Below are 25,549 nucleotides of genomic sequence, written 5' to 3'. Positions count from 1 at the left end.
TCTCTTCGGACTTTCTTCTTTTCCCGCTTATCGTTTGCAGGACAAATGTGTGATGCCAGGTTCGCAAAAGACGCAACAAATATTTATGACGTCACAATTGCCGCCGACGTCGACGCTGGCAGCGGTAGCAACAACAATAACTACAACCACCACAACCGCAGTAGCAGCCAAAACAACAATAGCAACCATTGCAACAATCGCAACGATAACAAAATCGAAGGCAAGAGCCAAAGCGATTGCAAGCAGTCATCAAATACCGAAAGCCTAAGGCGTCTTGATCTCCATATCCCTCTCATGCCACTCTATCTCACTCTCTCTTTGTGTTTCCTAAGGATATCAAAGGAGTGAGCAAGAGAGAAAGAGGGTACCTAGCCTAGCATTTGCAAGCGCAACTGTACTAAACTAAACTAATAAGCTGAAAAGTATGCACTTTTTTTGTATGCAGCGGCTTCGATTGTACCGCGATAAGTTTCGATATACATGGAATAAATGTCGATCAATATACATAATTACATATATCCAATATTTTTGTATATTTACCAACAAAATGTTGGATCCAATTTTTTTTCATATACATAAAAAGCAAATGTGTAATGAGTGTATTGATGAAAGTAATTGTTAACTTTTTTTTGAATAAGCTCAATATACATAAAAGTAACGGTATTTACATAATGCATAAAGGAAACATATTTACATACTTGGTATTTACACTGTCGCATGCAAGAAATGATAGAAATGTCGGAGCTTAGATCGTATATTGAATATACATAGATTGAACATGCATAGATATTATGTATACACACGCAAAGAGAGTACAAAGCACTTGGAACGGTAACGAGGAACAAACGAAAGAAACGGAAATTGAACGTATCATTGTGTCACATCATCTGATCTCTGATCAGGGCGAATATCGAATATTCACCTTAACCTTAAGATTACTATGCATTTCAAATGGAATGTTTTGTGTGTGAAATCGCAGTAGTTTTCATTTCTTTTCAGTTACCTTTTCGCTTTACGCAATTTTCAAAACTAAGAATTTAAGCCGAATTTAAGAGAGGGAACCTTAAAACCAGAACACCCAGTGGTCAATGGCAAACTATTACGTGTATAAGGCTAAATGGAAAATGAATAAACATGATTTTATATGCATACATATACTACAAAGCAAAGGGGTTGTCTAATTTCTTCATCTTGATTTGGGATCAGGTTCGAGACTATTACGTTTCGCGGTCTTTGTATGGCACGTGCCGCTCGGGAATCCACAAATTGGCATTGTTAAATTGGCAATTTTAGCCCATAAGCAGCTTAATCTGACGATTTCATGAGCCATCAAATGAATGTTAAAGTGAAGCTTGTGTAGAATGTGTGTAGCAAACGAATAATGGATGTGTTGGATACTCTGTCTAATCTTTATATTTTAAAAATGGTATTGGTATATGTAATTCAATTCTTTCTCTGTTTTAATTGGCACAACTTATGACTTTCGAAGCTCAGACTATCATAAATTGTCTTTATAGCCTCCAAATTAGGAGACTAATTACCAGTGATAGATGAGTCGACTTGCATGTTGATAGCCTATTTAAAATTTGTGGAATCGCATCAGAATATCTTTCCCCATAAGGGAAAAGATATAAACGAGCACTCAATAATCTGATATATAAAGGAACGTTTTCTTGATATTCCAAACAATTTTATCCAACGTATTAAAAGCTTTTTCAGCTGCAAGCCAACTAACCCTAGTAGAATACAAAGGCAATTCTTAAAATAGGGTCAGAAAGTTTCAACATAAATCTTATTTTAATGCTGTGCATACTTGAGTGATTTAGGAATTTAGCTCCCATATTTCGCAATGTATTTTAGGTGTCTATTTGAAAAGCTTTTTTATTTCCTTTAAAATTAATACTGTTCTTTGCTAATTGATTTCTTTCTCTTGCTTTCTTCTACGTATACTTAATATTGACTGGGGTTTTCTGTTCCTGATTGTTTTTCGTATACGTATACTTAATATTAAATATAAAATTCATATTTTACCTAGAATTCCTGTAATTATTTTGATATTTTTTTGATTTTGATATTTGTTTGATTTTGATATTTCTCCCGGCATACCTTGCGTATACTTGATTTCAGCTGCCTCTGTTCCATTGTGCAAATACACTTGGACACACGACACAGCCAATTGGCAAATGAAACCACAAAACATAGCGATCACACAGGTAACGATTACGGATTGTATTTCCAAGAACGACAAGTGGTGCAACATCCGGATCACAATGAACGACAACAAAAACGAGAGGTGGTGGTCTTTTGATGGGAAGTGAGGTAGCAGAGTCGAGTGATTGGGTGGTCAGGTGTAGCAACAGGTGGTTGGATTTTGGATATAACGATGCACTAGATACAGGGTCGGTCTAGAAGAGCAGATCCTCGTCACCGTCCTCGTCGAGGATATTCTGCGCCTCCTTGGTCTCGGTCAGTTGACCCAAGCGACGCTGCTCCTCGCGTATCTTGTCGGATGCTTTTCGTGCCTCGCGCTTCTTATCCTGAATCTTCTTGAGGCGGTAGAATTCCTCCCGCTCCAGTTCATCTAGCTCGCTGATTATGTACTCTATGGTTCGGTTGATGCGGGGGATGATCACTGGATAGGAAAAAGTCATTAAAGAAATACACACAAAAGACTATCCACACAGAACTAAAAAGCCAGGGGTCATAAAAATTAAAATATCAAGAGGGAACTGATATTGTGCCTCCACCCACCGTGCTCGATGGCATTGACCCTCCGGTTGGTGACCTTGATGACATCGTCGAGAGTCACGAAGGAGGTCTGCAGCGAGGCCAACTCCACGAGCAGGCGCACTGCACTCTGGTAGTTCTTCTTCAGCTTGGCCAACTGCTGGCCGCCACGTGCCAGTCCGGCCAGCTCATAGGTGTCCACCCCATCCGTATAGGGTTCGAAAACGGGCAACGTGACCCCGGCCACATTGTCCTTTTTGGTGCGTATCTTGATCTGGGCCTTGGTCACATTCTGCAGGACAATCTGGTTGATGTCGCCGGTGGTGAACTTGACCTCGGCCAAAGAGAAGGCGGCCTCCTTCATCACCTGACCCATTAGGGTTTTGGTCTGGAAAACAGGTAGGACGGATATTTCAGAATCCTCCCAATGATGCAAAAAAACCCAATAGCTTACCTCAATGATCTTGCCCAGAATCAGACGAAAGCGCATCTGCAGGGCATCTGCTTTCTTCTTAAGCAAACCATGTCCCTTGGTGGCGCCCGCCAAACGCGATTTCATCAGCGTCTGGGCACTACAACGAGGTAAATATATGGGCACATATACATATGTAGCAAGGACTACTCTTCGCCAGGATCTGAGGTACTCACCCACGTGAGGGAAATATGGGAAGGCGGTCTTTGGCTGCCATCACAAATTAAACAAAAATATGCCACTCAAACAAAAAAAAAAACAAAAATACAACACGCACCACGCCAACCAAGTCCAAACTATAAATAACAACAACAAAATATTTACTAAATATATGCGACACTACGAAAATAAAATAGACGACTAAAACGAGGGAACAGCGAACAGAACAGCACGACAACAAACTGGGCCAGCGAATGAAGACTCATCGAGCGACCTGGCGAGAGAGTGACGATCTTGGGGATGGAATCGAATCGCATCAGATCGGTGGGGCCGCCATGGGGGCTCGGAATTAGATTCGGGCCCCCAGCTGTTCCGGAACAGCGGAACAGCTGTCACACCAAAGTGCGGCCCAGTATGCGTTGATATAAGGCATGTCCGAACCGTAAACACCTGTATCTCAGTGGTTCTGTGGGATCGGCATATGCAATCTGGTATGTGGTATGTTTTATGACTCAAAGAATCTATCCCTCCTTTTTTGGCACACATATCATTAAAAATATTAAAAGCTTAAACAATTTTCCGAGAATAATTTTTATAATGGGTACCTTTTGGTCGTTAATGCTAGGACAAAGTGCTAGCGATCTCAGTAACGCCATGTCAAAAAGCAATTAAATAATGTCGGGCGTAATAATTAATTTAAACTTTACTTTTTACGAACTCATTATTTATACACACGAGTGATGAAGAACAAAGAGTACCAAACTTATAATGAAATTATGCTGTCACCAACTGTTTTAGAGTTATAAGGCTCTCTCTTAACTTAATAACTATTTTCACATTTTCTAAGCTTTTCTAAAAAATTCTAAATTTATTCTTCCAAAATCTGAATGAATTTTGAGAGTTTGGCATTAAGCTCTTGAGACATACGAGGGATTTCCTGATACCTCACCGATCTCAATGGATTATAGCTTAAAGGAAGCTCCACTTCAGGGTCAGTTAGTGATTCTCCCCGTTCGATAGTCACTCGATAGGCCGATTGTCATGTTGATAGATTTGTCCCGCAGTGCTGCCAATTCCATTCTGTTACCGTTAGCCCAGATTGATTTCAATTGGAGCTGATTGTCATTCAATAACGCACAACAAATTTTGGGGCGTCCCTCGAAAGCGGCAAACAAATAAAAAGCTGTCACACGCAGATAAACGCTCAGCGGCACTGACTTTGAAATACCTTTGTACTCCGGCTATTTGTATGTCTCCGGGTCTCTGGTTACGGTTACGGTTACGACTATGTTTATCCGGAGCAGAGTCACGCAATTTGAATATGCGTCTTGTGCCGTCATGTGCCCCGATTTGAATGTACATATGTCTGTCAAGCACTAAAGTTCATAGAGAGAATTAATGGTTCTTAATATTACTAATCATTATTTTTCATTTCAGGTTTCTAGTATATATAATAAATATTGTACTACTTCTTGTATATCATAAAAAATTGTTATACAAAATCACATATGAAAATGTTTCTTATAAATGTTTTTAATAATTTGATGCTTTTTAAAAGCATCTTCTCTTCATTAATAATCCTCATCCTCATTTAGTTTTAATTATTTTTTCAGTGGAGTTTAACCATTATGTGACAATGGGTTAGCACAGTGGCGAACCTAGTAGGGGTATTAATTAAAGTAATGAATATGCACGGCAGGGAGTTGCGAGGTGGCAATAGGTCGGCACGTGGTGGCATTTTCGGTCAAGCAACAGTTGGCCAAGGGGCGTTGTCTAGACTCCAAAACGAGCCAAGGTTATGCAGACCATATACGTAAGCGAATATTTTTCTCGATCCTAAATTTAGTAAAATTTACATTTAAGAACGAAAAGAAGTATTACCATTGAGCTAGTTCCTGACATTTCCATATTTATGATTCTTCTTTTTTTAATGTAAAATCTTAGTAATCATCTTATTCACAATTCATTTTATAAAGTTTAAAACTGTCATTATGACAAAAGCGATACCAACTTTTCAATATATTGTTCCTGCCTCTCAGCCCACGCCTGGAAAGCATTTGCAAAAAACGTTTACCAGAGGACTGGCCCCCTTTGCATTTAATGGGGCACGTCCTAGTCGTTGGGGAAGTCGAAATCTGTATACGAGTGCGAGTACGGGCGTACATTGTGAGCCGTATATAGCCTCACAAGGACGGAATCAACAGTTGGTGCGTATACGAACAACAAAGGGCGATTTCGGATGAATTTTCCGGGGAACTTTGGGGTGGGGAGTCGGGGGTCAACCCTCGATTTTACTGGGCCAGCATTTGTATTTTGGCATAAGTCACGAGCAGGCAATCGCTCCTGTTGATATATGTATATACGCACATGTTGCGTATACGCATGGCTGTCACGCGAAGGATACGGCAACAACAAGGACAACACAGCATTTGTTGGGCGGCAAAGCGGCCCCTTCCTTCTAATTTGACCCCATCCCAAAGAACAGAATTTTTCTCATGCTTCGGCAATGAGGCAAACACGAGGGCGTGCACTGAGTGAAAAATGACTGTGAATGTCCCTTAAAAGGGAGCTTAAAATATGTAGCTGATTTTTAAAAAGCTTTTTGATCTACAGCTCAAGAAGGATACTTTTTATATTTCTGGTTCTCATTTCTTGAAAGTAAAGTACATTTATAAAATAATTCTCTGTGTTCAATTTGTAGTAATAAGTAGTTGGATATTTTTTTATAAGAGTAAACTTAATACAAAATATAAACGTATGCCTTCTGTCCCATTAAAGTTTTGAAAGTAGGCATTTTTTTGAAGAAATATATAAACAAAAATAACCAAATATATTTTCTAGAAGTGTATAAATGGGATGCTGTTGCTGGTCGTTCGCTTTTGTCGGCTGCTCCAGCTGCTCCAGTCGCATTTCGCATCTGAAAGCGCCCGCAAGTAGGTTACACATTTTTTCACAGCTCTCTCCGCCGAGGAAAACAAACAACAAGTCTCGATACCTTCGATACCGTCCAGCTCATCCACTCCGAACCAACCCGCCGCAAAAGTACACAGTAAGTGAAGCCAACTGCTCAATTCCCAGAAATCCAACTCGAAATCGGTTGACCACAGGTGATAAGACCTTTGGCACGCACTTTAAGATTAAATGGACAGGATGATGGGGTGCTCAGTGGGTGGGTGGAGTGCCATTGGGGCGGCATTCGGTGGGGGTGTGTCACTAGAGCATCGCAAAGGATAGGCAAAGTGCAGTTGGAGCGAGTGAGAGACCAAAGGTTGAAAGTTGAAAGGGCAGCCAGAGAGTTGCGACTAATTGAGTTATAGAAAAAGTGCCCTCACATATGTATATGTTCAAGGACCACATACACATTTGCCCTTGCCAAGGAATATTTGGAAGAGTTTATAATGTTTATAAATCTTAAAGAAAGAAAAAGTTTTCTATGCACTTTTGTGAGCACTTTTTAATTGAAAAACAACCAAAAATAAAATTATATCTTAATATCAATATAATTTGTTTTAGAGAGTGTTTTCCATACAGATCTGAATATTTTACTTTATAATGCCCAAACAATGCACCTAACATTTGTTTTATAATTATATCAGTCACATTTTTTTAAAGCTTACATATTTCAGAGCAGTATACTAACATTGCACAGAACTTGGTCCACACCCGCAGGTTTGCTTGCGCCACCGACAGCCCCACCATGGAGTACAAAATGATAGGACCGGAGCACTGTGCCCAGGTGATCGAGCACCTGCGTCACAACTTCTTCGCCGATGAGCCACTGAACAAGGCCGCTGGCCTTTGCCAAAATGGCAGCAGTTGCGCCGCTCTGGAAGATCACTGTGCGGAGGCCATACAGGATCGGATGAGCGTGATGGCTGTGGACGTAAAGGATGCGGGTACCTACAAAATAGCCGGCGTGGTCCTGAATGGCATCTTGAAACCGAACGACACGGCCAAAGCGCTGGAGAAACTTGACTCATCGGGCGATGCACATTTCCGCAAGATCTTCGAAATGCTGCACAAGCACAATCTCAAACACAATCTCTTCGAGCACTTCGATGTGCAGTCGATGTTCGATGTACGCATACTATCGGTAGACTCTTCCTATCGTGGCCAGGGCATTGCCAATGAGCTGGTGAAGCGATCTGTGGCTGTAGCCAGAAAGAACGGATTCCGCCTGATGAAAGCCGATGCCACTGGCATCTTTTCCCAGAAGATATTCCGCTCCAACGGGTTCGAGGTCTTCTCGGAGCAACCTTACTGCAAATACACGGATGAGAACGGTAAGGTGATCTTGCCCGTTGAGGCGCCGCACATCAAGATGCAGCTGCTTTACAAGGCGATCTGTGGCGATGACCAGGATGATAAAGTCCCGAATCATTAAGGAGATGACTCGCTGTCGCGGAATTGGAACAATAATCTTTTTATTGGAATGTATTCGTCAAACAAATATAGAAATTAGTTCGGGTCGGCAAACGGAAAGTAAGCTAAGGACTAGGGACTGTTAGTCCCTAAGACTACTTTTTATAAGTGGGCCACAGAAATCGCAGACTTAGCGCTGATGTGACTTCTGTGGCACCCCTGAGTATTTCAGTTTCGACTTTCCAAGGGCTGTTTTCCCATCATAGGAAGCTCTGTCAGGGGCGTAGCCAGGGGGTCTTTGGGGCTAACCCCCTACCCCTTTTTACTTAAAATCCTATGTTAAAAAGCATGTTAGACAATACCTAGTCCGTAAACCCTACTCAAACAAGTCCTGGCTACGCCACTGTCCTAGTCAAAAAAAAAGCCTTAGATCACTTTCCGCTGACAGTTTATAATATATAATGTCTATAATGTAGACAGCCTGTAGCCTGGCTAGTTTACGTTAACGTGTGTGTAATTGTTGTTGTTTTTTATGGGGACCAACTGCTATCAATACCTTAATAAAGTACACTGTTGTGCCAAAGTTAACCAAGCAGCTCTTTCTCTAAGCCTTCCCCTTCTAAGTCCCCAGACTGCTCCCCTAAAGTCCTAATATCACAAGCGCAGATTCCAATGCTCTTTCTATTTCAGCCGCTGGCAACCTGGGCAACTGCAGGTACTGCTGTTCCTTTTCCTAATCCAGTTCAGGCGTGGTCATCTGTTCACTCCCTGGTGACTTTTTTCTCGTAGATGAAGATGATGTCCTCGTCCGTGCCGTAGGCGCGACGGGCAGTGTCCATGGACTCGATGAGGCACCGACAAATGTCTATGGAACGCAGCCAAAAATGAAAATCAATGAGATTACAGAGTAATGGGAGGACTCTAGGGTGGCACGGCTCGAGTTAGTTCAAGGATTTAGGTAAAGCAAGCCCGGTGCCAGCTAGTCCTGGGTTCCTGTAATACTCACGGCCATCGTGGACCTCGGGATTGTGGTAGAAAAGCTTCTGAGCAGCCATGTCGTAGCCACAGAGCACCACATAGTGTCCGGCATACCTTTTGGATCCACGTAGGCGTGTATTTCGAACGATGCAAGGTATATAAAAACAGCTTTTCATGGGAAAGTTCCGGGTGGGGGGTTGGGTGTTGAGGATTAGGATGGGCCCTTGGCTTGGGGGGCACACAACTCACCCGAACTTCTCCAGGACATTGCGCTTGCACACTTCGCAGGTGAGCAGCGAGGCGTTGGTTAGCAAGATGACGGGTCCGTGGCGGGCCAAATGGCGCAGGATGACCTCCATTTCCACCGTGCGCTGCTCCACGCGCAGGCCATGGGCCCGGGCGTCCTTGAACTTGCGCGTCACTCGACGTTCATCCTTGTCAATGATCTTGGAGTAGTAGGTGTGCTGGGCGTAGTTGGGATCGATGCCCAGTGTTTGGGTGAAGTACTCGTGGCGCACCTATCCATGGAAGTGGTTTAAGGGTACATAAGGCATGGATAACTCAATCGTGTGAGCTATACATACCTGGTAGCGCAGCAGTAGGTAGCACAGGTCGATGGTCCAGGTACTGGATCCGAAGCCCTCCTCGCCGCAGACTGCCTCGAAGTTGTCCAGGAGCTCTTCCCTTTGCTGCGCAGATAGGATCATGATGATGCAGGAAAGGCCGCAGTCCCAGTTGTAGCGCTGCTGGTAGTGCGTCAGGTTATAGTGCTTGCTGGGCGGCAGTCCATTCATCTTGGTCGTCGTTGGGGTCCTGGTCCTGATCCTGTGGCGTCCTGTGTGCTCGCTGCGCTGCTCCTGGCGAATTTTATTGGAATGTTTTGATTTTTCAGGGTTATTTCGCCCCCCTCCTTTTTTTGTCTGTTGTGCAGTGTGGCCGTGTGTTGTGTGAGCGAAAAAGCACTGTTTTAAATGTTTTTAAAAATGTAGGACCCTGAGTAATTAAGTCATTTTTGTTTCTTACACACCCATTTGTTAAAAAAGTTAGCGAATTTATCATATTTCCAATTACATATTCCTCACATATTCAATGCAATATAGATAAGTATAACTGTACGCGAATACCCTCATCGATCTGGCAACGACAAGCCGGTTGCATGCCACTTTGCAATACTCTGGTTTAGTACTTGATTTTCATGCATTTTCGGCGAAAAACTCAGTGTTTAGCTGGGGCTCGATTTCCTTCAAGGCCTTAATACCCAAAAATACAATGAAAGTCCCCAAAGCACCTCCAAAACCGGATGGCGGTGTGCAACAGCATCGAGAAGATCACGGCCCTTTCGCTCGACGGTCTCACTGGCCCACTGTAATTTTTTATTTATTAGAGTGACCATCACTGTTATTATTTTCACGTGTGGCTCCCAAACGAGCCAAAAACCAAGCGCCCGCTAAACATACAAGCCGCCCGCCAGCAAGGAGAAGCCGGTGACCACCGGAAGCAGCAGGAGCGCCAGATAAGCCCAGGTTTTCCGAGGATTCGCCCGCAAGTTCGGCGGCGTTCCCCGTAGCCGGAACAACAGGAAGAAGAAGCACGTGTGCGGCGTGCCGAAAAAAGGGGCAAGGTAAACAAGGAGGCCAGGGCAGGATCGGCAGAACCCCCATCCGGAGGAGGACGACATGGTGCCCATCGGAGCCGTGCACGGCGGCCATCCCGGCGTAGTGCATCCGCCACAGCAACCGCTGCCCACGGCGCCCAGTGGCCCGAACTCGCTGCAGCCGAACTCGGTGGGGCAGCCGGGGGCCACCACCTCCTCGAACAGCAGCGCCTCCAACAAGAGCTCGCTCTCCGTGAAGCCCAACTACACGCTCAAGTTCACCCTGGCCGGGCACACCAAGGCGGTGTCGGCGGTCAAGTTCAGTCCGAACGGCGAGTGGCTGGCCAGCTCCTGTGAGTATAACCATCCACATCGAGTAGATCAGATCCCTGGGAGCCCAACCACGTACGACTAGTCGAGGCCAGGGAAATCCTAGTGGGATGGAGCTATCTTGACTCCCGAATAGGGGATGTCATTTGAAAGGCAATTTCATGAGCAAACCCACCTCCAAGTGGGGTGGCAATTGGCCATTGCAAATGCAGCCTTGTGGTCATTAAAGTAGTTAGTGCCTGCAAAAAGGGGTTGTTCTTAAACTGCAATTAGGGGATTTTCTACCTCATCTATATTTCATTGGTATTTTATCTACAGACCAATTGTTATTTTCTACAATCCCCTAAAATAGAGCTTTCCTCCTCCTAAAAACCAAGTAAAAATTATCTTAGTTCTAATTTTGTACCCCTATATTTTTTGTAGTTAAAATATGTGCATTTTTAGGCAATCTGATTAAATCCATCTGCTTAGTTAAATGGTATTATGAGTTATTTGTTGACGGTACTTCAGATGCCACCCAGTCCAAAGAGATTGTATTGTTTATACGAAAAGGGAGTTGTAATTTCTATAATATACAAACAGGATACAGAGATCGCTTTTAAAACGAAATTTACCCACCGTCTGGGCTTCGATATCAAAACCACTGTTTATCAAAATGTCTCTTTATTTCATATTAGGCTTTATTTTTAAGTTAGCTGGTCTGCATAATACCGCTTGCTAAATCGCCACTTTCCCCTCTTAGCTGCTGATAAACTCATAAAAATCTGGGGAGCCTACGACGGCAAGTTTGAGAAGACCATTTCGGGACACAAGCTAGGCATAAGCGATGTGGCCTGGAGCTCGGACTCCCGTCTCCTGGTCAGCGGCAGCGATGACAAGACCCTCAAGGTTTGGGAACTGAGCACCGGAAAGAGCCTGAAGACCTTAAAGGGGCACAGCAACTACGTGTTCTGCTGCAACTTCAATCCGCAGTCCAATCTTATTGTCTCCGGCAGCTTTGACGAGAGCGTTCGCATTTGGGATGTGCGCACTGGCAAATGCCTGAAGACCCTGCCCGCCCACTCGGATCCCGTTTCGGCAGTGCATTTCAACCGGGATGGCTCGCTGATTGTGAGCAGCAGCTACGACGGCCTGTGCCGCATCTGGGACACGGCCAGCGGGCAGTGTCTGAAGACCCTGATCGACGACGACAATCCGCCCGTCAGCTTTGTCAAGTTCTCGCCCAACGGCAAATACATTCTGGCCGCCACGCTGGACAACACGCTCAAGTTGTGGGACTACTCGAAGGGCAAGTGCCTGAAGACGTATACGGGCCACAAGAACGAGAAGTACTGCATATTCGCCAACTTCTCGGTGACGGGAGGAAAGGTAAGACGATACATAATGATAAGTATAAATTTTTGCTTTTTGTGATTGGTTGGTTAATCAGATTCTAGCAATCTGTCATAGTTTATCAATTTACCAAGCTTAATTCGTGTATTTTCGCATTTCAGTGGATCGTAAGCGGCAGCGAGGACAACATGGTCTACATCTGGAATCTGCAGAGCAAGGAGGTGGTCCAAAAGCTGCAGGGACACACCGACACCGTGCTGTGCACCGCCTGCCATCCCACGGAAAACATCATCGCCTCCGCGGCGCTCGAGAACGACAAGACCATCAAGCTGTGGAAGTCGGACACATAGAGTGGCTGGTATCCAGCTGGAGGATCGGCCGATCAGCAGCACTGACTGCCTCCACACATTCATTTCTTGGATAATCTTATGTTAAATTTAATGCCCTTTTTTTGTACACATAATTTAAAAGAGGAAACCCTAAATTCTACTTTTAAATCACAATTTAAAACTCACATTCTAAGGCAGTACGGAAAAACCACAAAACAAAAAATCGGAAAAAAAAAACAAATTAATGTATAAATATTTATTAGCCTATTGTATTGGCCACCAAGCAAGCGAGAATATTCCCCCAAAAATGTTTGTAACCTTTGACACAGCCACACACACCCCACAAAAAAATTATGATGATCTTTCGGTGACGAGAAAACTAAATTTAAGAAACCCAGGCGCTTGAGACCAGCACTCGAGCGCCAGAAAGAATATATAAAATACGAAATGTAAATTTTGAATAAAAGAAAGCACGTCCTCAAGGCGCTTAAATGCTCTCGCATCTAGAGCGCTTTTCGAGGCGAGTCACTTATTTGTAATAGTTGAATTTGGTTCGGCTTTTATTGGGATATAACAAGATACAAGGATCTCCAAAAATTGTAAAGCTATGTTGTTTGTGAAGATATGCCAGGATATTTGTTCTTTGGCATTGGCTTAAGAAGCCATAGGAAACCAAAGGCTTTCATTTTCGTTTGATAGGATCGAAACAGAATCCTTAATTTTTCTGTAACCAATGGGTAATTTTAATTTTATAATTATAACTTAATGATCAAACCTTAAAAGAAATACGTTATTTGCTTGCCTATGTTTAAATAATAATTTAAGTTTTTGGCGCCAGTAGGAGTAGGGTCACACTCCAGATCTATTCTCTAGCAGGAAATGTCGATATGAAAATCGACCGCGAATATCACTCTTTACACATCACTAATGTTAAGATACCTATTTGCAGGAGTGGCAGAGCAGCGGTCACAGAGTAGCAGTTAAAAAACACTGTATCCTAACATTTCCGCTGGAAAATGAACCTAACAGTAGGGATGTGCAACCACCGATAGTCGCTAGCAATACATTTGAAATCGGTCAATCGATGTTTTCGTCTGCGGACCGCCACCTCTATCAACCGAAATCAAATCGAAAAAAAACTCGGCTGCTGAACTAACCGAATCCGGAGAATCCGAATCCGAGTCCGCATCCGAATCCGATCCCCCGCAATGTGCGCGCCAGTCCGCAGAACAGTCGCCCAGTGAATTTTGTGATTCGCAAATAATTCCGCTCCGCCGCCGTCGCACACTCACCAAACACCCGCACCGCGCGCACACACACACACTCACACACAAACCGCGACACGCATAGGGAAGAAAAAAAAAGTGGCAATAAAACAACAAAAAGCGCCGTGCTCGTGGGAAAATCGATTTTCCTTTAACTTAACCGAATTGTTAAGGCTCGTCGATTGTTTGGGCCTTTCTCCCCCCCAAACAACAATACATTTTTTTCTGTGCAAAGTGCGCTGAGAAAGCGGGAGCGGCGTGAACCGGTGAAGAGAGAGGCAAGAAAATTAGCAAGGCAACCGACGTTTATAAATACATATTCCAATATACCATTTGCAAATATTAATGACAAGACAAGATCAACAGCAGCAGCAGCAGCAGCAGCAGCAGCAATAACAACAAAAACCCAGCAACAAGGAATTCTAATACGAAAATAAACCAAACAAATCGGCGGGGCCAGAGAGAGAGGGAGAGAGGAAGAGCGTGCGAAGGAAGGGAGAGGAGAGGCGCCAAATAAGTATATTATTTTCGCGGCACGGCACACCCAAAACGCGGAAAACGGCCGAGCATCCTCGTCACGCCCCCCGCCTGCTGTCAAACGAACAAGAGCAAAACCTGCACGGAAAACATGGTAAGTAAAGCAAGTCCCGTTAGCACAGAGGGCGTAGCCAGGACTTCGGCTCCGAGGGGGGCGTAGTGCAAAATCAATAACAATTTATTAACTTTTAAAGAGTCGATCGGCCCAGCGAGGGTAAGCGTTAGGCCTCCCGTGGACATAACTGTCGACGCCCTTGGCTGGCCACCCGCCCACGTACCGCTCCGCCCCCTCCCGGCACCCCTATAGCCGCCCTTGGGCCGCCTATTAGCACATTTTGGTTAGTCGTTGTTTTTGTGTATGTGCACAGCTGCGGGCAAGAGAATAGGAAGCAGAGAAAGAAATAACTCGCAAAATGCATTATAAAATGTATATTAATATTAATTAAGTCAGAGAACTGGATTCCCTGATAATTATTCAGATATGCAATTTCGGGCAGGAAAACCTCTATGCAAGGAATTATATTTACTTAAACACAAGCGCTACTATCTTGCCCACCATCGTGTGTCTGTGCAGATCTCGCGTGTTGCTGTGTTTTTTTCCGAGTGGCATTGTGACCCGTTAACTTGGAAAGTTACTCGGGATCTCGTGACTTTCGTCTGCATTCAGTATTCATAGCCATCGGGCAATGTCCTTGAGCAAGGGTTTGGCCCCCTTTTAACCCCCCGACGGGCGCAGCAGGGTGTGTTTAACCCATGTGCCAGCCAGCACTCCCTCGACGTACAGTCACCGCACAACAAAAAAAGACAAAAAACGTCTCATTACAGGATGTTTATGTGCCTGCATTTTGTGTGTTAATTTGGGTACGAGTAAACATCTTTCAAATGAATGGGTTAATTGTGGAAGAGACGGCGGTGTAAGCACTGTGAATCGGGTATTCCCGGAACGAGAACCGTTTGCCGGAAGCGTTGGTCTAAGCAAATATTTGGAAAACGATCCATCGATTGGGTGCTTAAGACCCAAATATAACCTATTGTTGCTCAAATAATGAGTGTTATACTTTTCTGGGCTAATCATCATAGGAGGCAACACATTACTTAATTTCTAGGGAATACTTAATCTACTTTAGTAGGCGTTTTTTTTAAAGAAATTTATAAATTAAGAGTGATGACACTGAGGACGATTCACTTTCAGAATTGCTGATACAGATAAGACAAATGTAGGCTTTAGATTGTAAACAATTTCCAGTATAAACACGTTATATATTAAATCGCTTAGCACACCTTTATCTTGGGGTTACTTTTCTTAGTAAAACAAACTATAACCAAAACCAGGTTAAAGTGAATTTTAGTATGTTGTGTTCAGCAATTAGGAGCAGATGGCTTCACTGTGCCGACAAAGTATTTTCAATAGCCCTTATCGCTGTTTACGGCAGATTGCCCCACAACTTTATTGACTTAATCCCGGGGAGAAGTGCATTTGCAGTGCGACTTGCACGCGCAGCTCCTTTGTGTGGTGTGGCCACAATTAACGACTGCTGATTGTGTGCTCTGCCGGCGCTTATCTGCGCACAGATACAGGCACACCCGCCTCGTGTGTGTTTGTCGGTGTTTGCTCAGCCAACTGCGATAAGCCCGCTCGCTTTTCTCCCGGCCCTCGAACCCGAAGAGTCTCCAAAACTATCCGGCACTACCGTCCACTACTCCTCCGCTCGGGGCGCGTGACAAAGAACAGAGAAAGGCAGCCCCTACTTCCCCTGGTCGGGGATACCATCACCATTGTCCCCAACTTCCTGACCTATATACACGATACCCATGATGTCATGTCGGGGATAACCCTGTACAACAACAGAACTCGCACCTTACTTTTGGCAACTGTCCCTATCTGGTTCTCGACATGCAATTATCCTATCTATATATCGATGCCACTGAATTGGGCTTACAACCAACTGGCATGGGACCAATACTCCCCATTTCCTGACCCACCATGTCACTGGGGAGTAGACGAGCCCTATCCCTACCTACTCAAATTTATTTGCCCGTACTGGCTATCGGTGCCTAAGTACGTGTCATTTCTCGAGTTTATCTTGTACATGCACTTTGAGAAACCATCTGGGGCTCCTCTTTATGGACTCCTCTTTTGACTCGCCCATGACGACATTTCTGGAGGAGAACAAATAGCAGGTCACTACTCTACCACTGAAAACCGAATGCAAGCTCTTTAATTAGTCACCCACTGTGGCAAACACTCACTGCACCCACTATCTGGACTCGTATCATTCAAATGATTCAAGAAGTGGCCAGCCACCGCGGTACGATTACGACGTAATCGAGCGTTACACACGGAGAAAATAGTTTATTTACTTGATCATATCGAACATGAATGTTCAGATATCCTATCTTATTCCTATATCGCAAAATGAAATATCTAATAAACTTATTAAATTTCCAATAATAATGCAGGAAGTGTGAAGTAGAATAGGTGTGCAAATCATAAAACGTCCATAAACACTCCCCGAAATCCTATGCAAAAAGATCAAAGTGCTATCAAAAATGAACCGAGTGAACCGAGTGAACCAAGTGAATCATTAGTCACCGAAAACCCCCAATTGTTTTGGTAAATCACTAAAGTGACGTTTAATGCACAGAAGTGAGTTAGCTAAGATTTCGCAGTGCCGATAAGTCCTGGGCCATACGTAATATTTGGCGATTCGGCGATTACGGCGGAAGGTGATTCTTCAACGTGTACCCAGTACATACTACCAACAATGGTTAGCGGCGCTCTGCCCTCTTCTGATTGTGTTTTGCGCTTGATAACGTATTTAATTTATTATTATGACGGCGCACTCACACACAGTCCGCCGCCCGCCTCGTACACGATATGGCATATGGGCAGGTGTACCTGACCGATTTCCATGGAGCTTAGTGTACCGGCGACCGTCTTCGGAGCTCCAAGCACGAGAAGACGAGAGGAAAAGTCAGAGAACGCGCGTACGAAACGAATCGAATCGAGTCGAAAACGTGCACCGAATCAAAGCGAAAAATACGAAAAAATAAAAAAATTATACGCGAATAATAAAAAATACAAAAACCGAAAACAAAAACGAAAACGCGCGATTATGGACTGGTGAGCAGGGTGGTTCGGGGAAAATCAAAGCCAAACACCTGGAACGATCCCCTGTGAACTGGGGATTTCCCATTCATAGACCTCTGCACTGGACTTTGACACATAGTATAATGTGTACACATGGAGAAATGTTTGCGGTGACAACGAAATCGATAGCTAATCATCTGGTTTGAGTACAGACAAAGTTGGGGAACCTCCTTATAAGCATGGTTTCCTTTCTCCATCATCCATCCATAAAACTATGTGAACCATTTTTTTGAGGAGATCGTGAAAATTGTTTCTAAAAACTCACAAATATCCCAGTGTAACATAAATTGGGTAATATTTGATACCAATATTTACCACGATGTTATGTAAGCCCAATGGATAATACAACTTTTTTTCTGTGTGACTGGTGTAGTTACTTCAGTTGACTTCTAGGCCAGCCCAGAGACGTGCTAATTAATGGGCTTCTGTCAAGTAAGGGCACTGAGAACCCAACCGATCCAAACCGAACAGAACATGAACTATTAACCATTAACTTGGCTAATGGAAACGCTTCTCGAGTGCCAAGTGCGATGATGTGACTCAGGGCAGGTGCTCACGATTAGATTTAGCCCAGCCTAGCCTACCTGCACTTGGAGCTCCTCAGCGTCGCTGTCGAAGTGGAATTGTCCCGGGGAACAATGTGCCGCGGCAATTAACCAGTATATCAGCCATGGCAGCGCACACTACAGTAGTTATCGCTTGCGAATGGTTGGTAAATCAGCGATGTATTGCTCGCATATCTGATTAAAAGTTGTGTTACGGGCAAATCGCCACTACATGGATAGTCCTATAGCCCCTTTTGGGATTTATGGGAAGTAATAAGAAGTTATGCTGATTGAATGTGTTTAGCGTGATCTTCTGGCGGTTAATGAGAAATGGATTTAAGAAATATTAGTATATAAAATGTATAATAATATTATATAATTGGGATATATCTTTCCTTTTAACGGGGATTAAGGACTTGCTTCATTCGGCAAAAATGTAAGTTAAGCTGTATAAAGAGAAATGGGTGTATCCAGAGAATCTCCTGGAAAGTACTCATTGGCCATAATCAATAACCTTTAATTGGCACCGAAAGCAGCTTTGTTTTCGTTTAATACTTAATTAACCATTTGCACTCTCGATTTCTCGAGAGTTTTCCCTTAACCCATATATCCACTGTATTCAATTTTTGTGCACTGCTCTGCAATCGTTGGAGCGTTGCATTCATTTTCATTTTCTCGCAGTTAGTTGCGAAAAAACGAAAACAAACAAAGCCAGCAAATGAAAAGCACCTTATAGTAGTACTATTGTTCAAATTTTTGCACCGAGGCAGTCGGTTAGTCCGATTTTGTTGTTTGTATAAGGGCGGACCGGTTGTCGCGAGCGATCCAAGTTCATTACGCCCCCAACAACAAAGGTCCGGGTTATCTGAGGCTGAGTCTCAGACGGAGACGGAGACGGAGACGGAGACGGAGACAGGGTCTCTCCGGAATTGCGGTTGAAGCACCTCCCTTTGCTCCGGCCGTATGATTCATTAGCCGTTGGAATCTGGACTGGTCTCGATCGACGATAAGCGCCCGGGAGTCGTTGGCATCGCTTGGGGACAGGGTTTGTGATAGCCCACCCAGTTCAACCAGGGGATCTTGCGGTACTGGGATTGGGAGGTCCAATGCCCCATGTCTCATGGCGCAGGTCTCACCACTGGTGGCCGAATCGGACCGCTCTGACGTACGAGCGTGTCTATCTAGGATTTCGCAACACTCCAAGGCCGTCACTTATCTTCGACGGATTGTAAGTAGTGTACTCAAACGCGGGTCCGAACGCCGCACTCCCCGGGTGAGGAGCTTCTTATCTGGGCTACTGAAGTGCCTCAATAGCCGGGCCGAGCACAGTGGAATCGCTTGAGATGGAGCCAGGAATGGAATTTGAAGGGTCAGGCACCAAAGCGAATCTTAAGATATGGGGTTTTTACAATTTTGTTAAGTATTACACTGTATCTTTCAAGTAACTTAAGATGAATTATTTTTGCCAGAGCTTAAGTGTGTAAACAAGATAGCCACAGCTTTTACTTCGAAAGCCTTATGCATATACGAGCGCCATTTAACCGATAAGCACTGTAAAACGCGGGTGAATGTTCAGAGATACCCAAGTACTCACTGTGACCACTCGATATAGGGGTTCTGGTAAATTTAGAACGATTCGCATGAACATAGGCTATTCCGGGAAGTGGAATTCCGCATGGAACCCATAAACACTCGATGGCTGGCCAGCCCTCGACAGGTTGATATCAGCACCCAACCTGCCAAGTTACTAGACTCCCGAGTTCCGAATGCCGAGTTCCTGGGTGGTTCCCTCCCTCCAATTAAAGGGATGTGCGCGTGTGTGAGTGGGTAAATCGATATGGGGCGTGTGTAATCTTTATGCGCCCACCCCTGCATTGGAAAACGCCCCAGACCTCCGGTGGACACTCCCGTCGCGTCCCGTGGGACTCGAATCGATGGAAAATTTCGCCGGCACCTCTGCCCCTCTGATCAGCGGTTTTCTTCATACTTCCCTGGTGCAGTTAGTTCGTCTCACTGCCCAACCGAACCGCCATGAATCACACATCATGTCATATCAAATGTGTGTATAAAGTTCGGACTCTTTGTCAATTGCCTTTTGTTCGACTTCCTCGCACAGCCTTCTTTATGGGGCGTTGATTGTAGAACCCCTATATTATATTATTGATATTTACGAACAGATCTGTGAATTGAATTTCGCTGCTCTCGCTGAAAGATTTTATTTGATTGTTTTCTGGGAATTAACACTCGTTTTTGGAATACTTGATTCGATTTGAAGAGGAGTATTTTATTCCCCCAAAACTTTATTTCTTTTTAACCGGCATTGAATTCTGTTGAATTTCTCTGATCCCAAATAATATTTAATTGCCTCCCTGTTTTTGGATGAGAAGCATTTAAGTATTTTAGGAAAGCAAGTCAATCATGATGTGCTCACATTGTATGCTAGTGATTGATGATCAATGGGAAGGAGAGTTCTGATTTCTGACTATCTTAAATGCACTCGAAGGTGTCATTGAAAGGCTGGCTGACTTAATCTAAACGTTTCCTGGTATCCCCAGTCTCGTTGCTCACTCGCTTGCTCTTTTCCTTTATTTAAACACTTCCAATCATATCACGATTAGTCATTATGAAAAGAGCGAGCAGCCAGCGACAAATGGAAACATTTGCCGAACACAATATCATTCGGATACTGATGGGCACTTATGGCATACCTTACGTATTTATTTGTGACGGTAGAATCGAGTATGCAAGCTGATCAGACGTTATCTGCGTGGCCAGCCGACAAGCAAAAGCCAAGAACACATACTCCTCTCAGAATTTCGAGGGCATCAGCTATAAAGCGACTACGAACTCAAAAAAGTGTTCCAATTGTATTCAAATCGTTGGCTCTTGAACTCTCTAAATTGCTCTACAATTAAAAGTACGAGAGAGCAGGAAAAATGTGGCAGAAGCTGGCCGAGGGTTCGGTTATGTGATCAATAGTTATGGGCCGCCAGGCACGCGATGCTCGTGATTAACATCTTCCATGGCGGTTTCAGGGAACGCCCGTTCCCACTCGGTTCTAATTCAATCATATTACGAAAAATGTGGCCGATGTGAAAGGTTAAAAAAATTAAGCTTTCCGCCTGGCCGGCACTAATTAATTTTTAATGCCAGATTACGAGCCACAGCGATGGCGTGGCATATTTGGTTTGACGTGCCATAGTCGGACAAAATCTGTTAAAAAAATGCGAAAAATTCGTGTTTGGTTTCGATTAAAAACAATCCCTTCTGGCTTTCAGCTACAAAATGCATTTTGCTTTTGTATACACGGCCATAAAACGTTTGGAAAGTAAACACACTTCAGTTTGAGAATCAGTCATCGCGAATCAGTACTCGAGAAGAATGTTTTTGAATTCAAGACAAATTTGCTCTCTGAATTATATTTTCGAATTTTAATAATTTATAATACATTCTGTACATTTCAAATTCGCACATATATATTTAAAAATGGGCTAAACATTCCATAACATTTTTAGAAGTACCCACACCTCCATTTGAGAATGAGTAACCTTATTTATTCGAGAAGAAACGTTCTTAAAATCAATACAATTTTGCTCTCTAAATTGATTTTTTTTTAAATTTTTAAATAAAGTAAGATTTTGATTTCACGTTTTTTCATATTGTTTGACGTTTGAAAAGTACACACATTAGTTTTAGAGTCAGTCTTTTTACTTATTCAAGAAGAAACCTTTTTGACATGTAGAAAAAGTTGCTCTCTAAATTGATATTTTAAATACTAATAACATTCTGAAGATTTCAAATTCTCACATATGTATTTGAAAAATGGCTAAACATTCCTCTGCTTCTCTCCTCTTTTGCAGAAATGTCTGGACAGGAAACAGAGCTGAGAGTCTCAAATGCAAGCAAGCCAACGCCATCGGGAAAAACCAAGTCCAAGTTCACCAACAGCTGAAGAGGAGGCCAAGGTGAAGCCACCGCAGGAAAGCACGCGCAGGAGCTGATAGAGGATTCGGAGCACTACCTATCGACTTGGGGTGCCTGGATCCACTTCCGTTCCGCCCAGCCCCCATCGCTGAGTTTAGAGCACAAACAACTTACAAGAAACATAGTTAATACAGTCCGGAAGCCACTGACTCATTCGCTTTGAGTCGCGGAACGAAAAAACGATCGAACAAACAAACAAAAACAAGGCAGATAAGGATTTCGGATACCCCGGAGAACGGAGCACAAGTCTACTTAAGGCAGGAGGACTATAGCCATTTAAGATAGTATAGAATACTATACATATTACACACAAAAGCAAAACAAATATTCACCGCACAGCCCGCAAACCAAGATGAACTCCACCACAAAGCATCTGCTGCACTGCACACTGCTCATCACTGTGATAGTTACCTTCGAAGTATTCTCCGGCGGTATTAAGATCAACGAGAACTCGTTCACGCTCGTGGATCCATGGACTGAATACGGCCAGTTTAAAACGGTTCTGCTGTACTTACTCCGCTTCCTGACGCTCCTCACGCTGCCCCAGGTGTTGTTCAACTTTTGCGGCCTGACCTTCTACAATGCCTTCCCCGAGAAGGTGGTCCTCAAGGGCAGCCCTCTGCTGGCACCCTTCATCTGCATCCGCGTGGTCACGCGCGGCGACTTCGCGGACCTGGTCAAGACCAATGTGCTGCGGAACATGAACACCTGCCTGGACACCGGGCTGGAGAACTTCCTGATCGAGGTGGTAACCGACAAGGCGGTCAATCTGGCGCAACATCGTCGCATCCGGGAAATTGTGGTGCCCAAGGAGTACAAGACGAGAACCGGAGCACTGTTCAAGTCCCGAGCCCTGCAGTACTGCCTGGAGGACAATGTCAATGTGCTGAACGACAGCGATTGGATTGTCCACCTGGACGAGGAGACGCTGCTCACGGAGAACTCGGTGCGCGGCATCATCAACTTTGTGCTAGATGGCAAGCATCCGTTTGGCCAGGGACTGATCACCTATGCCAACGAGAACGTGGTCAACTGGCTGACCACGCTGGCCGACAGCTTTCGGGTGTCCGATGACATGGGCAAGCTGCGCCTGCAGTTCAAGCTCTTCCACAAGCCGCTGTTTAGCTGGAAGGGCAGCTATGTGGTCACCCAGGTGAGTAATTCCAGACGTTGCGTGGCTGGTTCGTTTTTCGGGGGAAATGCGTGGGTTTTGGGGAATTCTACGAATTTTCCCAGCGGTCTTTTATCACACTTGACAGCTCCGTAAGCTCCCCAAAATATACGATCTGATTCTAGCGCTTAACGAATAAATCAAAAAGGGGTGCAACTGTACAGTGCGCACTAGGCTATATATTTATAATTAAGTAAATAATTTCTTAGTTTATTTATAGAAATTTTTGCTTTCAATAATTTAATTGCCGTAGTATTTCCTTTTTTTAATTTTATAACTACCCACAAGTTCAAGTCATTGTTAACCGTCAGAAATCTGCTATCAACATACTTTAAGAGCCCTACTATAAAAAATGTTTCATACGGCAAACAATTCCAAGAATCGAGTAAAGTTCAACTGCCACCAAACAATCTTACGGCCCGTGAATGTCATTTGTCATTTCTAATTTATATTAATTATGAGTGGTTAATTAACAGATTAGTTGATGACCACAAAACGAACCCAACCCGATTATTCGTATTTAAAGGAAAATCGTACTAATTGTCTTGTATTTTTTATAGGTCGGCGCAGAGCGTTCGGTGTCCTTCGACAACGGAATCGATGGCTCGGTGGCCGAGGATTGCTTCTTCGCGATGCGCGCCTTCAGCCAAGGATACACGTTCAACTTCATCGAGGGCGAGATGTACGAGAAGTCGCCGTTCACGCTGCTGGACTTCTTGCAGCAGAGGAAGCGCTGGCTTCAGGGCATCCTGCTGGTGGTGCACTCCAAGATGATACCCTTCAAGCACAAACTGCTGCTGGGCATCAGTGTCTACTCGTGGGTCACCATGCCGCTGTCCACGTCGAACATCATCTTCGCGGCCCTGTATCCCATTCCCTGTCCAAATCTGGTGGATTTCGTGTGCGCCTTTATCGCGGCCATCAATATCTACATGTACGTCTTTGGCGTCATCAAGTCCTTTTCGCTGTACCGCTTCGGATTGTTCCGATTTCTGGCCTGCGTGCTGGGTGCGGTGTGCACGATACCCGTGAATGTGGTCATCGAGAATGTGGCCGTCATTTGGGGCCTGGTGGGCAAGAAGCACAAGTTCTATGTGGTCCAAAAGGACATGCGCGTACTGGAGACTGTCTAGGATATTGCGGAGCTGGAAGAGGGAGTCATCAAGTAGCCTCATGGTCATCATATCGCCCCTTAAAAAACCAAAAGAAACAATGCAAAAAGCAAGATAAATTTCGCAAAATTAGGCCAGATTCAGTGTGGTTGTCCTGATTAACTTGATTTGTACATTTTCTAAGCATAAGTCTCACCCACCCAACCACAACCCACACACCTGCACAGCACACCACACAACCGCACACCCCACGACCGCATATAATTGTTGTTTCGTTCTAAAGTCATTATCACTCATATTATTGCCAAATAAAAGAGAAAAGAAAGCGGAGAACGGAAGGATGTTCAACCCAAAAGAACAAATGTTACAGACAACGTCTTTTAACGAGATCTATGCAAATGCACCACTCACCAGCAAACAACATTAGGGGAATTATAACGATCCGGAAAAACCACACACAAAACTCTCCATTAAGTGTAATTTCATTATATATATTTTTTTTGTATAGTCTGTAGTGAAAGAATGCGCTATATTTATATAAACATAAATATTGTATGTATATTGTAGACTTATTATTATTATTACGATTATTTAAAAAATGTGTACATTGATGTATTGTAAATTGATAATCTGTTAAATATCATTCACACCGAAGCCAAGATAAAGCGAAGCACACTTGAATGTTTAGACTTACGAACGTACTTACATGTGCAAATGTTGGGTGTACTTTTTGCACCACCCCAGGGTACGCAGTCCCGGGAACCCAGAGGATCAGGATCGAGGTTTTTCCGCATCTGTCGTGAGAAATGAATGTGGTTTGAATGATATGGTCGTGATTTGTGAGAGGCCCTGCGTCCTCACAGGGCCCCGTCGAATTTCTCTGTTCTTTACTCTTTTAGTACTCTGTATTAGTCCACCTTTCCTTGTTTCTCTTTTTGCCACTCTGTTTAACTGTTATCGGTGCTTTGCAACCCACGCCCAAAACACACCTCCCGAGAATATGGAACACGTGCATTGCAACCACCTCGTAAATCCCAAAAGGGCGCACACACACATTAAACTGTTATGAAAAAAGAACCAAATACAAAAACAATAAAATGTCAAAAATATTGTACGTCATTTGTTTGGTGGTCTTCGGGGTCATTAGCCAGATAAAGGAATAAAACGAGGGGAAAGTGTAGTACAAAAATGTAGTGGTTTATTCGGCAGCAACTAGTTCAGTTTGTCGCTATTCTAATATATTTTTTATTACTAAATCTATAGTTTTGGGGTTAGAACTTGCCTTCTTTCCATCAAAAAAACATTATGTTCCAATCAAAACATCAGTATTATCACTCTCCTACATTATGACCTGGCTCTGGGCTCAAATTTATTAGTTCTTAACTCCTTGGAAGTATGAGTTGTCAAGGAAGTCGTATACCTATCTCTCTCGTAATCATGCCTCCATATCCTTAAATGGCATAAATATTTAATGAATTGGGATGTACAAAAATCGGTGAAA

The 25,549-nt window shown here is 43.8% G+C and overlaps 6 protein-coding genes across 15 annotated transcripts in view; 4 read left to right on the top strand and 2 right to left on the bottom strand.

Annotated features, from left to right (window-relative positions):
• LOC108023618 (PDF receptor) overlaps positions 1–1,159 on the top strand; it is a 31,759-nt gene extending 30,600 nt beyond the window's left edge. For all 4 annotated transcript variants that reach the window (XM_017093227.3, XM_017093226.3, XM_017093228.3 and 1 more), the window contains exon 11: positions 41–1,159. In XM_017093227.3, the coding sequence (XP_016948716.1) occupies positions 41–268 (228 nt within the window). In that variant the 3' untranslated portion in view covers positions 269–1,159. The remainder of the gene's footprint in view (positions 1–40) is intronic.
• A 1,040-nt stretch (positions 1,160–2,199) lies between these two features.
• LOC108023768 (V-type proton ATPase subunit D 2) lies at positions 2,200–3,623 on the bottom strand. Its single transcript, XM_017093408.3, has 4 exons — positions 3,376–3,623; positions 3,182–3,299; positions 2,752–3,115; positions 2,200–2,632 (listed from the first exon to the last, which is right to left on the bottom strand). Exons 1-4 carry the CDS (start codon positions 3,414–3,416, stop codon positions 2,406–2,408), a joined length of 750 nt encoding a protein of 249 aa, XP_016948897.1. The 5' UTR covers positions 3,417–3,623; the 3' UTR covers positions 2,200–2,405.
• A 1,628-nt stretch (positions 3,624–5,251) lies between these two features.
• Positions 5,252–7,834, top strand: LOC108023557 (arylalkylamine N-acetyltransferase 1). 4 transcript variants are annotated; one of them, XM_050886519.1, is made up of 3 exons: positions 5,467–5,565; positions 6,200–6,407; positions 7,028–7,834. In XM_050886519.1, the coding sequence occupies exon 3, from the start codon at positions 7,056–7,058 to the stop codon at positions 7,740–7,742; it is 687 nt and encodes a 228-aa protein (XP_050742476.1). In that variant the 5' UTR covers positions 5,467–5,565; positions 6,200–6,407; positions 7,028–7,055; the 3' UTR covers positions 7,743–7,834. The 4 variants fall into 4 exon arrangements, with proteins under 4 accessions (XP_016948630.1, XP_043949420.1, XP_050742476.1 ...); XM_050886513.1 differs by having other exon boundaries at positions 7,008–7,834; XM_017093141.3 differs by lacking the exon at positions 6,200–6,407 and having other exon boundaries at positions 5,252–5,565; positions 7,008–7,834.
• Positions 7,766–9,648, bottom strand: LOC108023558 (protein GUCD1). Of its 2 annotated transcripts, none has more exons than XM_017093143.3 (4): positions 9,283–9,648; positions 8,948–9,216; positions 8,727–8,866; positions 7,766–8,585 (listed from the first exon to the last, which is right to left on the bottom strand). In XM_017093143.3, exons 1-4 carry the CDS (start codon positions 9,490–9,492, stop codon positions 8,482–8,484), a joined length of 723 nt encoding a protein of 240 aa, XP_016948632.1. In that variant the 5' UTR covers positions 9,493–9,648; the 3' UTR covers positions 7,766–8,481. The 2 variants fall into 2 exon arrangements, with proteins under 2 accessions (XP_016948632.1, XP_016948633.1); XM_017093144.3 differs by having other exon boundaries at positions 8,727–8,812.
• A 420-nt stretch (positions 9,649–10,068) lies between these two features.
• On the top strand, positions 10,069–12,830 carry LOC108023556 (protein will die slowly). Its single transcript, XM_017093140.3, has 3 exons — positions 10,069–10,645; positions 11,365–11,990; positions 12,116–12,830. Exons 1-3 carry the CDS (start codon positions 10,375–10,377, stop codon positions 12,302–12,304), a joined length of 1,086 nt encoding a protein of 361 aa, XP_016948629.1. The 5' UTR covers positions 10,069–10,374; the 3' UTR covers positions 12,305–12,830.
• A 538-nt stretch (positions 12,831–13,368) lies between these two features.
• LOC108023551 (beta-1,4-mannosyltransferase egh) lies at positions 13,369–25,162 on the top strand. 3 transcript variants are annotated; one of them, XM_017093127.3, is made up of 3 exons: positions 13,369–14,179; positions 21,642–22,918; positions 23,497–25,162. In XM_017093127.3, the coding sequence occupies exons 2-3, from the start codon at positions 22,118–22,120 to the stop codon at positions 24,067–24,069; spliced, it is 1,374 nt and encodes a 457-aa protein (XP_016948616.1). In that variant the 5' UTR covers positions 13,369–14,179; positions 21,642–22,117; the 3' UTR covers positions 24,070–25,162. The 3 variants fall into 3 exon arrangements, with proteins under 3 accessions (XP_016948616.1, XP_016948617.1, XP_050742466.1); XM_017093128.3 differs by lacking the exon at positions 13,369–14,179 and adding an exon at positions 16,997–17,209; XM_050886509.1 differs by lacking the exon at positions 13,369–14,179 and adding an exon at positions 18,990–19,009.
• The last annotated feature ends 387 nt before the right edge of the window (positions 25,163–25,549 follow it).

Source organism: Drosophila biarmipes, chromosome X (genome assembly GCF_025231255.1).
Source record: "Drosophila biarmipes strain raj3 chromosome X, RU_DBia_V1.1, whole genome shotgun sequence".
In the NCBI taxonomy this organism is placed as follows: Eukaryota; Metazoa; Arthropoda; class Insecta; order Diptera; family Drosophilidae; genus Drosophila; species Drosophila biarmipes.
Note: the sequence above shows the minus strand (reverse complement) of the source record. Positions and strands in the feature narration are given on the sequence as shown.